This window comes from Apodemus sylvaticus, chromosome 11 (assembly GCF_947179515.1).
Source record: "Apodemus sylvaticus chromosome 11, mApoSyl1.1, whole genome shotgun sequence".
Lineage (NCBI taxonomy): Eukaryota > Metazoa > Chordata > Mammalia > Rodentia > Muridae > Apodemus > Apodemus sylvaticus.
In genome coordinates, this window is record NC_067482.1 from 107,601,855 (window position 1) to 107,619,454 (window position 17,600).

At 39.2% G+C, this 17,600-nt stretch overlaps 1 protein-coding gene across 17 annotated transcripts in view; it reads left to right on the top strand.

The window, feature by feature from the left end:
- Positions 1-17,600, top strand: part of LOC127696398 (uncharacterized) — an 837,478-nt gene that overhangs the window by 711,677 nt on the left and 108,201 nt on the right. Inside the window, exon 2 of one of the 17 annotated variants that reach the window (XM_052199094.1) lies at positions 4,499-4,587. The exons of the other annotated variants lie outside the window; for them this stretch is intronic. Coding sequence (XP_052055054.1) covers positions 4,551-4,587 — 37 coding nt within the window. The 5' untranslated portion in view covers positions 4,499-4,550. The remainder of the gene's footprint in view (positions 1-4,498; positions 4,588-17,600) is intronic. 17 annotated transcript variants of the gene reach the window in all.

Consider the following 17,600-nt stretch of genomic DNA (forward strand, 5'->3'; position numbering starts at 1 on the left):
TTCTCGGCAATAATTACTCTCTCTCTTCCTCATGGTATTCAACATGACAGGCACTTGCCAAAGTCACAGCTAATATATTTGCACTCTAACAGGCCCCAATGCTGGGTCTCCTTGAGTACTTTGGCTAAGATATGAGTGATGTCTATGCTTTTTTTTTTCCTTGAGAAAAATCTCTAATGCAGAAGACAACTGTTTTATTTTGGATATTAAGCAGGTATGTGGTGTGGCATGAGTGCTTGAGAAAAGAAAATGATGCATTAGCTGTGAACTCCCCATTGTATGTCTTGTGTATTAGTAGTTGATGATATTGAAACAGAGGAAAACTTTTATGGGCTGATTTACTTACACAGTGATAATTCAGACTTGATCCAGAAGCACAGATAGGGAGGGGGTTTCCATAGACATGAACTTCCAGGCAAATGTCTTGAAAGTACACAGTATGGGATGATTCTTTCATTTCAGATGATGTGCAATCGGGAAGTAGTTTTCCTACTTCCCACACTTTCCTCCAGTTTTTTAAACCAAAGAAGGCATCTTAGAGTAATTTAGCTTAAAAAAATGTTCTTCAGGTCACTTCTTTTTGATATGTAGTTGATTTCCCCTATAGCAAGATTTACTTTTTGGAAGTCAGTTTGAACTTCTATATTAAGTATTTTTGTTTAGTTAATAATTATTGGATTCTTTTGAGATTCCTAACACAGTTTGTTAGTGTATAGCTTTGGAAAACAGTGTATGTCATAGTCCTGCACAGTGACATGATCATTTTTCTTACAATCTTTGAATGGTATGGTCATAAAATAATCCTTGTGCTAGAAAATACAAGAGGAAGAAGAAATACATGCGTAGAGGCTATGCTTTGGGTTTCAGTGTCTCTTCTTCATATTCATGTATTTGTAGGGGGGTGGTCCTACTCAGAAGTTTAATCAGATTAAAGATCCCTGTTTATTTTTAATTTTTTATTTTTTTTAAGATCCCTGTTTATAAACTCTTTAGAGGGGTGAAGAAATAAGCAACAACTCGATTTCAGATACTTATTTTTTCAACATACAGCTATCTCTTAGAACAGTTTCTTACTTTTTAAAAAAAGTACTTATGTTTTGCTGTATCAGAAAGAAGAGAAAAAATCTTAGAAACATATTAAGCATATGATGAAATTGAAGGGGTTCTGAAGAATCCTTTAGAATCTGTTTTCTTTGTGCAGGTACCAGATGTTGATGTTGGCAGCACTTATGAGGGTCACAGGACATTTAAAATCACTAGGCTGGGGTGAATAAAATTCCAGGTCTGTTGCACTGAAAATTATTTAAAACTTGTGTTTGTTTACTCAGTGGTAAGTAGTACAAAAAGCATTTTTTTCTATATGAGTGTGTTTTAAACAGGTACATTTGACATACATACATGATCAATGAAAATGTTTAAAACACATTTGTGTCCCAGGGGCTCCTATCACTGCAGGCCGCTGGTTCCGTTGAAGTCCATTTTCACATGTGCAGAGCTGATCACGCTGCACTTGACCTTCCTTGTAAGTTATTTGTTTCATGTACTAGAGGGCTAAGGCTACATAGCTGTGCAAGAAGGGGGAAAAGGCGTACGTGCTACACTTAGGTAGTATTTCCTTAGTGTTCTCTGACAGTAATTTTGAGAAGAAAAGAGGACTTTTTATGCCCACCCCCACTTTTGGGACTGAGCTAAGTTTCTCATTGATAAAATAATTAAGAGTTTATAGTTTCAATGCTAAAATAGAAAGTAAAAAACTGGTTTTGAGGAACAAAACCAATTCCAACAGGGGGTACCTCTCTGTACTCACTGTAGATTCTTATTTATTCTTGTTTTATGGGTGTCACACTTGAGTAGTTAGGTTGCCTCCTTTCTTAGTTTTCCAAAGGAGTTTAATACATAGATCCTCCAGTTTGCCTTGTTTCTTTAGTTAGGAGTTTGAACCAATGCTGTAAGTGCAACGAAATCCATTTCTTCTAGTCTGTGTTATCTATCTTATTACCGTCCATTACGATAGTATTCCAGCTTTCTGTGGGAAGGGAAGTATTTTGAATAGTCTGTCAGAGGAAATGGCTAGGAGGAAAAGCAGATCTCAGCAGCTCTCATTTCTGGGATTACGGCTGACTTCTTCCTTTTTAGCACACCTTTCAGGTTGTGTATAATTATACAGAGTGGAAATAAGAAAAATAGTATGTGTGATGAAGTTAATTTTTATACACCAAAGAAGATGTTGCTTGTTCTGTTTGTAGATCCTGGTGCCTTGGTTTCATTCAATGACAAAGAGAGGTGTGGTGTTATTTGTGCTCTCATGTCGCTAAACCTCAGGAACATGCCAGGACATTTAGATTGAATTGTTATGTGAACATCACTGAATAGTCTTCACAGTCCTAGATGGTGTGGCCTGTTCCTTAAGGTTATGTGATACATTATCTTGCTCCTAAGTCACAAGACTATACAGCGTATTTCTGTTCTGCATATTGTAGTCAACCGGAACTGATATTTTTATATTTAAAAACATCTGAACACAGAAAAGATACAAAAAGAACACAGTAGAAATGCTGAAAATCAAGCATACATAGGGTGCACTTCTATGAGTGGAGTTTACAAACCTAAAGCCGTGGGTGAGTTGGTGAGTGAATGGTGTGTGACTTTGAGGACCTGGGGCATTATAACAAACTACTGTAGACTTTGTAAGCCCTCTGCACTTAGTTCGGTTTTTTAATTAGTTGTATTCTTTATTTACATTTCAAATGTTGTCCCCATTCCTGGTTCTGCTTTCCCCCAAAACTCCCTAATCCTTCCTCCCTCCCCCTGCTTACCAAGCCACACACTTCATCTTCCCTGTCCTATCATTCCCCTATACTAGGGCATCTCGCCTTCTCAGGACCAAGGGCTCTTCTCCCTTTGGTGTCCAACAAGCCATCCTCAGCTACATATGCATCTGTAGCCCTGGGCCCCTCCATGTGTACTCTTTGGTTGGTGGTTTAGTTCCTGGGAGCTCTGGGAGTACTGGGTAGTTCTTTAGTAATTAATCAAGTTACTGAATCTTTGCATTTTATAAAACTTATTTTTAAATGTTTGAATCTTATACTTAGATTAATATATGGATACATTGTACAAGATTATTTGACTGTTGTCAAGACATTTTTCATTTAAAACCTTTTTCTGATTAAAAACTAATATAAGAGCTGAAGTCTAAACAATGTCAGGATCATATCTTGTCATCCTGGAAAGTCGTCCGTGGGTGTGACAAGATGGAGATGCCCATTTGCGTAGCACCGTCTCTCAAGCCCTTCTGAGGACTGCCTCCTCCTCAGGCACAAATGTGTCTGTAGTAGTTTTTCTGGTTTCTCTCTTCTTCTTCTTTTTAATCATAGATTTATTTGTAAGCAGATAATTTACCATCAATATTTTGCTCCAACAATAAGGCCTTTGTTTTCTTGTCCTTCAGTTTCTTTTTTTTTTTCTTTTTCAACTATGTGTACATTAGATCATCTTATAAACATTGCTTCATGTCAATCTGTGGGACCACCGTGTTCTCATGGTCCATTGTCAAATGAAGCATTGTCTGAACAAGCTAGCTGTCACACACAGCCATTTGATGTTTAGATTGGTAGTGTATATAGCCACAGATCCTATATCCATAGGGTTTCTGATCACCAAGGACAGAATGTTTTAAACTGATGTATTTTAACTTACCATTGCTGTGATAATTACGACATAGGTCTTTTATATATTATATACATACCTATGTATGTATAAATTTATTATATTTACTTGTATTTATATTGCTAATCAGTATACTTATGTAAAGGAAACAGACTTACATGGTAGGCAGCATTGAGGGGGAATTTTAGAATGCCTTTGTCACGTCTGTAGTTTAGTGGAGTGTGTAAAATAAACAATGCCTACTGTGTGATGAACGCCAAAGAGCTAATCAATTATGGATATTACTCCTGGTTAGAACTCATGTAAGCTGTCCTGTATTATAGTTACTTGGAAATATGTATAGAAGCCTAATGTTTTGAGTGGGTAAATTTGTTTTGTAACCTGTGAAATGTGTTCCTGGGGATAGTGCATCTAACCTCTGAACTTTCCACTCATTGTCTATGCAGTGAGGATTCCAATAATGCTTTTCTTTTGGATGATATGAGGATATAGGAATACCTTTTGTAAATTTATATGCAGTTTGCTAATTTACTAATGTATTCTTGCCAAATGACCTAAATTAGAAGGAGGGTGATTTGGATCAAGTCCCTGAGCTCACTGTCTAGAGTCAGATTACATTTGTCCATTCTACTTGGAAGAGGTGTGTGTGTGGGGGGGGGGCATCAAAGATGTATGATTTTAATCTTATTTTTGTTAGAGGCTATGACTACTCTAACCCCCATAGCTTCAATTAAAAAACTTGAAAATAGTTCATTTTCTATTCTAATTACTTGGCAGAAATTTAGAATAGCAAGAAACTAGTAACAACCAAATCTTTCCTTTGCACTTACAGATCAACAGAAGAGATTCTTGGGTCCTAGAGACCAAAGAAAGAATCAGCAGGAATGCCCAGGGTGAATGATGGATTGCAGAGCCTGGCTGGTAATTACTTTCACTGAGCTAAAACATTAACTTGATACATGGGAGCAAGGCCAGATGAAAATCGGGAGGTGGACCTCTTCCTCCCCTTGGAATGCCCATACTTGCCTTGTGGAGGTAGTTGTTTCTTTGGTGGGAGAGTCCAGCTCAGCTTCCTTTCCCGAGGCTCAGCATGGATTTTCGTCTACCACCCCGGTAGACAAGGAGTGGTACCCTTGTTTTGGCCATTGTAATGATAGGTGTTTAAGTCATCCTGCTTTCTGAGATGGCAAGAACTCACAGTTTCTCAAGACTTTTCAGTAGGATACCCGATAACAGAGAATTTCTCCTCTTGGGGTTCAGCTTTTTTGTATTTTTTTTTCATAATGTGGGCTCTGGAACCCACATGGTTGATAAGCATTTTAGCATTAACTTAGCTTTTGGAATTTTGTAACATGGCTACTGAACAGATTCCTTACACTGAGCTAGAGAATACTGTTCTCTTCAGAAGAGCCAGGGGATATTTTTAATGACATATAATAGTTATTAATACTTCACTACTTTGCTATCTAGGAAAGATTGTGATGTGCTTATGACACCATGTATGTTTTCATTCATGCATGGTTTCAGATGGCCATAGAATGTAAAGTATGTGAGAACTCATTCAGTGCCACTGTGCTCTCTGTGACTACCGTCTCAGCATACAGTACACTTGAACTTGAATTTTCTGAGTTTAAGTTGATTATTACCTCATGGGAATAATAGTTATTGTTTTGAGAGACTTAGAGTAGATTAGATCTTAAAATCTATACTAAAGATAGAAATGGCACTAGATGATGAACTCTCCCGTATTGTTTCTTTTATTTTAATCATGCTCCATTTCTCCAACCACGATGTTTTGTGCTGGTCAGGAAGTTCTCTGTTGTGTGCCATATTGTTGAAAGTCTAACTTTCTGATATCAGAGTCCATGGTTTCTTGCCATCCGCCGAACAGGCTGACCTGAACATCTATTGCCATGCTAGCCACAATGGGTACTTACTAATCTAGCCGGCAATTGTGGGCATGCACTACAGTCAGTGAAAAGGATGCTTATCAGTCATGTTGTTTTTGACATCCATGGAGAGCCAGAAAGGCAGATAATGGATATTGAATTTACAGATGCTCTATTTCTAATGTCAGATTGTGTTTTGTGTATTTATGAGTTAGTTATATTTCTGACATATAAACATTTCTCACATGTGATTTTACAGATATATTCTCTTGCAACAGACATTCTGTGGAAGCATGATTTTGTTGTTGAAACATCTACCATTCTTTGCTTTCTTAGACGTCTGAATTGAAGGTGTACTATTTTGAGTATCTATAAATACTCAGTCTAGCTAGCATAAGCGTTTAAGTTGAAAGGCTTCAATTATAAAAAAGATTCCTTTAAAGAGCTGATTTTTGTGGAATTTTTAAGTAACATGAGAATATTATTGATAAAAGGAACTTTTATTAAACACTGTTAGTTTCTGTGGGATGTACTTGTTGACTCATTGACAGCATGGAATACTGGTTTGGTAGTTTATCTATTTTCTTTACTTACGTGCTTTGAGAGTTGGTGTATTGTTTTTTCAAACCTTCATTGTCACAAACTTGGAGCACAGGGCTGGAGATGGTTCAGTGGTTAAAGACACTGTTCCTCTGGAAGAGGAGTAATCTGGGGTTTGATTTCCAGCACCCAGGGTGGCTCACAACTGTCTGTAACAGGCACTCGTGGTGCACATATATCTATGTAAGCAAAGCACCCATTCACATAAAATAAAATAAATGCAATTTTTGAGTGAGGGTGCTATCTTTTTTGAAAGATTCCTAATCTTGAAGTGACCTGTTCTATTTTTTTTTACCACAACATTTTCCTCAACCCCATTTCCTATATTACAGAAGGACCAAGTCATGGCATAAGGAAAATTGGAAAGTTTTTGTTTTTATACTAGCATTTTCTGTAGTTAGACTTGTAAATCATGTCTTTACTGGCTTCTATAAATCTCAGGCCCTTGGGAATGAAACCCATGACGTGTCTTACTTCAAAAGGTGAGAAAACAAGGAACTCAAATGTTCTCTGCAGCAGAGCTGTGTTCATGCCCCTCCTTAGCATCATCACCTGGGGAAGTGAGGAACAGCATTCCCATCCACCTCTTACTGGGAGTGGCTTGCATGGCTTGGAGGAAGCTTTGGGACTGAGCAGAGGTTTATAACTACTGCTGTCTGGCCTTCCTTGACCATTGTTTCCCCTTCCAGGATTCCTGTAACTGTCAGCTGATGGTTCATACTCCCAAATGTTTCTAATACTGCAATGATGTCAGAAGTATTTTTTTTAAAGGCTAGGATTAGCAGTTACAGTTTTTCTTCAAACATCTTTGGAGTGGAGAAACTTCTGTCAAACGTGGAGCCCTCTTTTCCTCTTTTCTATCTTCCTGCAGTTTTCCCACTTCTTTTGCTAACTTATTCCACCTACATTGCTTTGGAATCCCCACCCTACAAAAATTAGTCAACATTGATTATATCAATTATACTCTGTCTCCACTTTGGCACCACTCTTTCTGTGGATCTTTATTGAGCATTGCATCTTCCTTAAGTTAGTTAAAGGCCTCAGGGAGGTTGAAAATTGGTCTAGACAGTGGATGAATCCTGTGAAGGGTGATTCAAGTCTTGGGGTTTTCCTGAGATAGGTCCTGATTTAGACCTGGTAATATTTGAATGCCTGAGGTAAAGGCATTAAGTGTCAGAACAGATGCTTCAATGGAAAGAACAAGCTACAGGGCACAGGAAGAGAAGATGATTGTGTTCTGTAGGGGGTATGTGCTATATAGTTCAGCTTAAAATTAAGAAAGACTTCATACATTTACATTCATACTTGTTTCCATGCTTAGGGTAGATGCTGTCTGTATGACATAGGAGGGTGTCTGATAGGCTCAGAAGCTTTTTACTCTCTGGCTTTTAAGGTAATAGGATTTCATCATTGTCTTAGTCACTTTTATATTCGTGTGTTAAAATACCATGACCCAGGTAACTTGCAACATTTTTTTGAGGTTCATAGTTTTAGAGGGTTAGAGTCCATGACCAGTGTGGTAGTGCGTATGGCATCAGGAGGCAAGCATGGTGCCTGGGGAACACTCTTCCATTCTTGGTCAGAGTGCAAACTTGTACAGCTACTTTGGAAGTCAATATGGATGTTTCTCAGAAAATTTGGAATTGATTTACTTTAAGACACAGCTATACCACTCCTGGGCATATACCCAAAGACACTCCATCTTACCACAAAGACACTTGCTCAACTATGTTTATAGCTGCTTTATTCATAATAGTCAGACTCTGGAAACAACCTAGATTTTCCTCAACCAAAGAATGGATAAAGGAAATATACACTTAAACAATGGAGTATTACTCAGATGTTAAAAAATGACAATGTGAAATTTTCAGACAAATAGATTAGACTACAAACCAACCAACCAACCAACCAACCAACCAAAAATACCATGATCCTTAGCAAGGCAACACAGACCCAGAAAGGCAAGCATGATATATACTCACTTGTAAGTGGATATTAGTTGTTAAGGATAATCATACTGCAAGTCAAAAACCCAGAGAGGGTAAGTAACAAGGAGAGAGGACTGTGGTGGGCGTGGGTACATGGATCTTCTGGAAAGGGAAAACAGAATTTGTAGGTGGACCAGGGGCAGGTAGGAATAGGAACAGGATTGACACTATTTTTCAAGGAAAGGAAAAGTTGCCTAATCAAGAAAGGACAGTTCATTTATCGAATACATACATACATACATACATACATACATACATACATACGTACATACGTACATATATACATACATCATGCAAAATTCATTGACTGATCTAAATCCCTATATTCTTCCCTCAACCCTAATTCCCCATAGCAAAGACTTACTACAGAGAGGAGTGGGCCATACTGGAAAGTGTAAAATTAATGATAACATAGACTATTGTTCTGATTGCTTTTGTTGGCTGAGAAATTCAGCTTTTTAAAAGCTGGGTTGAGTCTTACAGTAGGAAAATAGTTCCCTGTCCTCTGATCTTTCTGTTATGTAATGGTAAAGTGTTTTCTTAGCCACCGCTGGATAATGATGCAACTGTCTCTTTTACTTCCACAGAACAACCCCTTCACAGTTTTCAAATAGATACTTAAAAATAATCAAGGCAAATACTTGTACCTAATGTGAAAACACTGATGCCTATGCCTGCCCTGTCTTTCCTGGGGGCATGTTGTAGACTAGGAGCATGAAAGCCCTAGCTCTCAACAAAGAGAGAGATGCCTCGTGATTTTAGTCATGGAGATGAACAGCCTTGAGAGTAGGCACTGGACCAAGTTTTCTCCAGTGCTTCCTGAGAGGAACTATGCTAGGAGAGGGTAGTGATTACTTCCTATCTGAAATTTAGAAAATTAACTGCTTGCAATAAGGCTGTGGAGCTCAAAAAGGCAATGAGACAGCCCTACCTTCTGAGGGAGACTCTTACCACAGTAAGAGGCCGAAGCTGTGATGGATACCCAACACTGGGCATCACCTCTGACCTACTGTTTTATTATCTTACGTTCCCTTCCTGGAATTCGCATCCTCGATGCAGAAGCTACAGAGCTACCATCAGCTTATGCTGGGTCTGCCTGCCATTGTGAATTCTGACTCAAAACGGAACATATATATTCCTCCTTCTCTTCTGTCTTTAGGTTGCTGGCCAGAGCTAAATATGCTTTCTCTAGTCCTTTAGGTCTCCTTTTCTTTAAAGCTTTTGTGTCTGCCCTGTAGCTGTTATCTGCCAGGTGGCTGACCTCCATGTTGGCTTAACTCAAACCCTTCCCTGTTCAATTCTGTGACCGCTGCTGAGGTTTACAGCTTACCTGCTTTCAAGTTTCTCTTTTCAATTTTAGTAAAATTGTCTTTGAACATCTAACAACAAGAAGTCACACCATGCATTCCATTTCTATAGAATTTATTTATTTATTTATTTATTTATTTATTTATTTATTTATTGTTGCAATACTTGGTTGGCAAGCTCTCCTTTCTGGTGAGATGGCAAAGTAGACAGAGTTTTCCCCACATGGAAGCCCACTGATGGTGAAGTTGCCTTATTAACTGCCTTGATTTTACTTCTTGTGTCACCTTCATGGAAGATGTGTTAGAGTAAACCGTTATTATGTCTCCTGCTGCTTACAAACTGAGTCTCTTTTTCTCAGTCATCTTACTTCTGCTTTGGGTTGTTATGATGACAGAGGAAGCATGTTTTGAGAAACATGAAAAGCCATTGTCATTCTGAGAGCAGTTAGTTAGTTTTCATTGTGTTCCTTTAGCCTGCCGTGTTTGCTTTAGTGTCTGAGTTTGGTGACAGTTCTGTTATTATATTAAAGATGTTTCCTGCCATACATTTTCCATTTCAGTTACGAAAACTCACTTTATTTCCTAAGATGAATTATAATTAGGATTGTTTGGTACTGAGACTCTTTTCCTCACTTAATACCCCTAATGAGATACAAATGTTCTAAATGTCCTTATGAGCGGATTATATTTAGAGAGGAATCCACTTATTTTAGTTAACTAATCCCTTTGCTCCTGTATCACACATCCTTATTAGGCCCTCACGTTCCTGCTCCTTATGGAATTCTTGTGAGATCAGACCTCTGCAAGCAGTATGATTAACTTTCAGGGTCAGAGGTATTGAAAATGTCAGTGGAATTTGTTGATGCTCCATACCTTGTTGTAACAGCACTCTTCTTAGACACATTAATGATAAATACAAGACTTTTTCTAGTCTTACAAAGCAAATTTTTTTAGTGATCTTCTTGTATTTATGTCAGTTTTCCATAGAATAAAATAATGGACTTATTTTGAATTTTTTTCACTCTGTTCTCCTGCCACCCTTAGTATCTTGGAATGGTTTTTCTAACTCAATGGGTCATTGTTTGTTGTACTTGATGTCCCAGGAGAGCAAACTGTGTGTGGTGTTGAACATCACTAAGTGATATCTGTGCAACATCTAGGGATCAGTACTGGGTACCCTTCCTGATGACTGTGTTTATTTTGTACAGAAAGCAGAGAGAAATAGCATTTTGAACAGCTTGATTTGTAAAGTTGCTTTTTGAGTTCAAATCCTGGCTTTATTGCTTACTGTTGACCTATCTGTAGATGAATTATTGGACTTCCTTATTCTCTGGCATTCTGCTATACATACAGGTGATTATAATGCTACTTGCCTTGTGGGTGGCTACGAGGATTCTGTGAGCACATTAGAGAATAGTACCAGTTGCAGTCGCTGTGTATATTTGTATGATAGTGTCTGGTTGAATTTCTACAAGTATTGTCTAATATTATTCTCTCTTGGTCCATTCAACCAATGAAAAAATATTACTGACTTTGTAAAAGGAATGTCATAAAAATATAATAGTACCCATAATTTTGTTACTGGTATCAGAGTTGGAATTGTAGGACAAATTTCTTCTCATCTATTAATCTAGATGGAATTGCGTCTTCAGGAACCTCCCCACTTCTTTGATTATTATAAGATGTAGGAAGGTACTCAAGTTCTATTTCTTAAATCTGTGGTGATTCAGTTCATTCATTTTAAAATTACTTTAAGTATAATTGTTTCTTCTTTTACATGACTTTGGCTTTTACTTGCCATGGTTAATTAACACCAGTTCCCTATCAGTAGAGTCTAATTATATCAGAAGTCATGTTAATGAGTTATGATTCACTGTATTAGTGGTGTTAGTTCTTTCTTTTGGTTTATGAGCAGACAGGCATGTAGTTATGTTGTCCCCTTGTCTTTGATAAACTCATGTGACAGGTCAAAAGAAGTGATAATAGAAAAGAAATCTGTCAAGAAAGCTCAAAGTGAAGCAAAGAAAAAGTATTCACACTGAAAATAAGATTTGAACTAATTATAAACAGGATTCCTGGAACAGGGTAACTGACCAAGGGCACATCAAGGCTCTCACTGGTGTCAGAACTGTGTGGAGTTGGGAAAGCAAAGAATTCATCAAGCCACAGAAGAGCTACCTAGTGAGCACTATGCACTGTTCAATATAGTGTTCTTGTTTGTAAATTAAACAACACACCTTGAAAGTACCCCTATGTGATAGAGAAAATAACGTCTATTCTCCTGCCTGTTATTGGCAATATTTTTCTCACCCCTGTAGTTTAGTCTTTTTCCGGATGTGATACAAATGTAAATCATACAGTGTGTATTTGTAAGTGTGGTGGTTTCATTTGAGATTCATGTCTGTTGTTGCATGTAAGAACCTTTGGGGTTTAAGCCAAACTGTAAGACTTGCCTGAAGATAGAGTAGGGAGGGCTCTTATTGTAACCTGGCTAGGCTCTGGTCGGGAGTACACATTCAACATGCAGCGTGAGTCCTGGCTTCAAGAATCCTGTGGGAGCTGAAACATGTCTCAGCTGAGGCCCTTAGGAGCTGCCACAGGTGGTGGGGGGGACTGGCCTAGTGTGGTGAGGAGAGAGGATTATCCAGAGGTGAAGCCCAGCAGGCTATGGAGCATGTGAGGAAGTTACTTTCTCCCATTCTTCTCTGCTCTTTGCCTAAATTACTTTTCTGGCATTACTTTTCTGATTTTGCTTCATTAAATGGCTCCTTTTCTTTCCATTCCACCTTGTCACCACAGTAATGTGTTTCCAGTACTGGTACCGCACTTTGGATCACTCCTGTTGTTAAATCAGGTGTCATGTTTATAGGGACCAATCTTTGCTGCCTTCTGGCGATGGCAATGCCATTGTGCTCCTGAATTCACACTGTTGTACATGTGGGGAAGGGGCTTGTGCGGCCTCGTGATGAGCTGTTGGCAGTTAATGGTTGCTAGAAGAGGAAGAATCATTCTTCTCATAATTATAGCCATTGCCAAATTGCCCATGCTTCAATAAATAACCACTAACTCATGCCCCTGCAAGCAACCTTAATTAAATTGAGTTGGTTACAGAAAAAAAAAGACAAAGAAAAAAAGAGAGGAAAGGAAAGAAAAGGAAGAAGGATATGAAAATGGGAGAAGTGAGAATGAGGGGGCTCAGTGTTGGGAGATGATAATGGGGTTAAAATGACTAAAATTCAATATAACGCATGTATAAAGTTGTTAAAGAATAATGAAAAGGGACCTATCTCAGTTTATCTGAAGTTTTCCATTGCTTCCCACAGGGAACAACAGCATAAATGTCACTGAGATGTTGGTGAATTGGGGGCCCCTTAGAGCTGCAAGTCAAGGGTTCGGTAGTCCCAAACCAGTTATAGGCTCTTTTGTAAAGATCTTGGTAAATCTTCTACCAATTGGGATTCTATGGATTTTTTTTAACATTTATTTTTAGTACTGGGGAATCAAACCCAGAGTTCATTATATAGTCATGCATTTTCCAAGTGTCCATCAACTGAAACATACTCCCTGTTCCTGGGACCATATTTTTAAAGGTACAGTACACAAACTAGATTGAACTCTGTGGCAAAGACATAATGGTGAAGTAATGAAGCATTGGTAATTCTTGGGCCATGATCAACTAACTCATCCTTTGTGTAATCCTCATCAGCAGACTCCTGAAGCTGCATCAAGCTAAGTAGGAGATTCTAGCTTGATTAATAGTTGTCTGTCTGTGGCATAGGGGTTGAAGTACTGTAAAAGGGGGTATTCAGAATAGCTGTACTTCCCACAAAAACATTTACCAAAAGGTAGTTTGTTCATATAAATACTCATGCTGGAAAGATACTATCATTAATTACAAAATAGTAACTAGAGTTATAGCTGAAGTACATTTTATACTTAGGGATAGGTTCATCAGAGAAAAGACGGTTTCTTGTCTGTTATAGGCAGGAAACTGAGGCAAGGGCAATTTAGCCTGAGGTCTGATCGCTGGTGGTAGGGGAACAGAGACTCACACTCAGGCAGTCTGCTTGAGACTCTGTATTCTGCTGTGTATATGTGTGGCCTTCGGAGTTCTAGCATATTAGTGAGTGCCTGAAGGACGCTCAGGAAACTCATTGTGTGCCCTTCATTTTAAGAGCAAGGTCTTCAGGAGACTTTAAGATGATCATGGTGAGTTGGAGTAAACTCGATTATCCTGCCAGAGGCCCTGGTCGCTGAAGGAGGTGTTAGGTTGGCTTGTTGCTGGTCTCATGTCAGGGGACAGAGAGATGCCGCTCATCTAGGAAGACTCACGAAATTGGCGTTCCTTTCTATTCTATGCCTTGGCCCTGGCCCTCTCTTGCCTGGGAATACGTTAATTTGTTCTCTTCCTGTGCTCTCTGCCACTTATTTTTCCCAGGGAGCCTGGAATCCCCATTATCTTTTCTAGGCTGCCCTCTCTATTTGCTTGACCCATCCACCAGGTCTCTGTATGTAAAGTACTGTTCTAGCTGCTGCCAGATACCCATGCTCCTGGCTTGCTTTCTATTGTGTTAAACATCGCTTGTGGGCACTTGTGGGGGAAGGCCTTCCTTGGCTTACACATTCCAGATCACTGTCCATCACTGACGATGTCAGAGCAGGAGCTCCAGCAGGAACAGAGATGGGAACCTCAGCAGAACGACACTTGCTGCTTGCTCCCAGGCCCATGTTCAGTTACCTTTCTCATACCTCCCAGGACCACCTGCCTACAGATGGCACTGCCTGCTGTGGTCTGGGCCTTCCATGTAGCTCAGCCCCCAAGAAGCTGTCACATAGACATGCCTACAAACCAAACTGATAGGAGTCATTCAGTTCATTCTTCCCCAGTGACTAGTGTGTGTCAAGCTGACAAAAGCTAACCCTCATGCCAGGTATGAAGGAGAATACCAGTGCAATATATTCACTAGTCGCTGACTTTTTCCTCCATATTTTCTACAATTAAGAATGTCCTTCTCAATTTCAACTCAAAATACCTGAAAAGAGTCCTTGTTTAGTTAAGAGAGAGTAAATTTCCCCAGGTAAGTTCCCATATGTTTTCTGTAAAAACCAGCACACACTTTCTTTGTATTTCACCTCCGTCGATGAGAGTCTTAGAACAGTAATCAGCCAGGATAAGCCACTCAGCTCCTGTTGCCTTGCATTTTGTTGGGCAATTTTAGCTCTTTTTTTTTTTTTGGTGCTATTCAGAAGAGTCTGCTTCTTGTCACAACACTGGCATCCCAGGTTCTGTGATCCTTTTCTTTGCAGGTCCTGGAGCAGTTGAACTGTAGGTCTGCTCACCTAAGTAGGTACAATGGTACAAGATGCTCGGGAGGGGGGTGTGTGGTTCCATTCCGGTTCCGGTTCTGGTTCCGGGAAGGCCTGGTAGTGTGTGCACATGGCCACTGCTTTTGTAAGGTTGGCATGTGTGTGTTTATATCCCCCAGGCCTCTGTTCTTCCCTTCCCTTCTAGAGCCTTTCCCTCCTTTTGTTGGCCCTTTACTCCATACTTGGGGCTTTGTGCATGCTAAGTGTGCACACAACTGTCTATGTGTAGCAATAGCCCTGCATGCTTTCTCTTACAGCTTTTTATGGTTTATCCAAGGAGTGGCTAAAGGACCTGGTAAATGTATGCTCCTCCTTCCCTCTGCCTCTTCCTTCTCTTCCCTCCTGCTCCCCTCTCTTCCTTCTTTCCTCCTCCTTCCCTCTTCCTTTGCATCCATTTAGTTCCATCTCTGGCTCAAGAATGTGTTCTTGAATAGCTCCTTCAAGAAGTAAACAGTGCGAACCTTAGTGCATCTTAGTTCATGACCCATTTATGTGTTTGTGGCCCAAATCCTTCCATGTGTGATATTACCTTCTTAGAATAATTGAGGCCTTCGTGAAATACAGAATAGCTGTGTGCCCTGTCAGATAGGATGTGAAGGCCCTGTGGAATCCTTTGCTAGTGGGATACTTTAAGGCACATTTGCACTACACTGAAGGCTTAAGTATGGGCCCAAGTTTAACCTTATCTCTTAGGTTAATGGGTTCGGCACAGTTTGTTTAAGGTCCTAGGCCTTTCTGTGAACTGAAAACGTGCTCTTTTCCCCCCAAAAGTCCCCACTGTAGAAGTGCGGATTCTGTGCTAACATCCAGCTCTCACCGTTCGGACATTAAATACAGTGTTTTCATTTCACGTCCTTTGCAGCTGCTTCCCCTTTGAATGTCTTTTGAACCCTGAGTTGTAGTGGCTGGAGCTGGAGGGCTGGGGTTGGTTGGTGGTGCATTTTTATCCCTGCTCAGAGCCCTTTCTTGGCGTGTTACCTTGCTGCTCAGGTCGCCTTCAGTTTCTCTACAGGACAGTCTTCTTGGGGTTGGAGACTTCAAAGAAAATCTTCTGACAGTGTCGTTGCTCTTCGTTGGGCAACCTCCTCAGCTGTGTAGCCAGAGCCTCTTTTGAGTGTAGGGCAGCTTACCTGTCTGCATTCACTTTTCTCTGATAGTCTTTACCTGTTTGGTACCAGGCTTAGTGTTCCCTAGTTTCTTAATCTTGTCCTTTCCTTATCACAATTGTTCCTTTAGTAGAGTTGCTAGTATATTTATGTACTGCTCTGAACTAGGTTTTAAAGTCCTGGAAGAACTTTAGCCAGGTATGGTAGAGGCACTGTATAGACCTTTTATGGTGACATAGACCTGCAGATTCCATGCTGAGAGGTAGAACAGGTTACCCTCATTCACAGGATAACCTAATTTAAGATTACCTTCAGCTATACAGTGAGTTCAAGACTACCCTGGCTATTTGAGGCCCTGCATCAAAACAAACACTTGCAATAAAGATTTTATACATTTAAAAGGATTTTAATATTTCTGTCTGGAAAGATTACCACTATTCTTTTGGCTAATTGTGTTGTCAACTAATATTAGTTAAGACTGATCTAATTTAAATATGAATTTGATGTTTGAATTTAATATTTTAAGGCAGCATGGAAAGAAGGTGAATGGTATAGTGGCTTCAATAGAGGCTGAATTTATGAATGAATTTTAAATTCGAGTTTGTTGTATAGACACTGTGATCAAGTGCTAAGTAAGTAATGTGAATGATATTGTTTAAAGCTTTTCCCAAACAGATCTTAAATCTTAATCAATATCCAACTGTCTGAACTGTAAAATTGTTTCAGTAGACCAACTGAGCTATGGGTAAATGTGTAGAAATCTTGGAGAATGCAAAAGTGCAGGCTTAGATATGATACAAGCGTAAGCCATTATGATTTACATAATTTATCTCCTCAGTATAAATATTGTACTTGTAAAGTTAAAACTGCTGTCCTGGAAATCAGATTGTGTTTGTCTTGAGTATTTGTGGGCCTGGCAGAGGTTTTAGGGTTATGTTTGTGTTTAGATTAAATTTGAATGGTAAGTTAAGATTTATGGTGAACAGTATGTAGAAAATATTATTTGCTTTTTCAGAGCTTATGAGTAAAAGCAACATCTGAATTTAATGTTTGAGAACCAACCAAATTCAAGAAATATGATACAATTCTATTTTAATTGTTTCCCTTAATTGTTCCTAACTTCTGATCATTTACGGTTTATGTGTTTATGATATTAACATATTTAGTACCCTGTCACTGGTTACATTTAAGTTTCTGTAGTCATACTTTCAGGATTTTTTTTCTCTTAAGACAGGAATAATATGAGACCTCTGTTTGCCCAGAGTCCTAGATGATTGTATTCTGATTTTGTTCATTACATGAGATATGCTCACATGGTTTGCTTCTGAATAAATCCTTTTAAGAATTAGTCAGTCTTTTCCCTGAAATGCACCTTTTACCTATTCATCCATTCACATATGAATCTTGTGTCTCCCTCTCCCTCCCTTTTTTCCTCCCTCTTCCCCTCCCCCTCTCAAATATTGGTCATAGGCTTGCTGTAGCTCTAGGGTAAAGGCTTTCCTTGGATCAGAAATCCGTAAAACAAAACAACAGCAAAAAATGATACTGCTTGGTAAGAACTATGGCTGTGAATAAAACAGAGACATTGTGTGTGCTCTAGGTAACTGTGAATGAAGCTGAGGAGAGAAATAAAGGAGATAGTCACCAGTCTACACACTATGGACCTGTCTACACAGA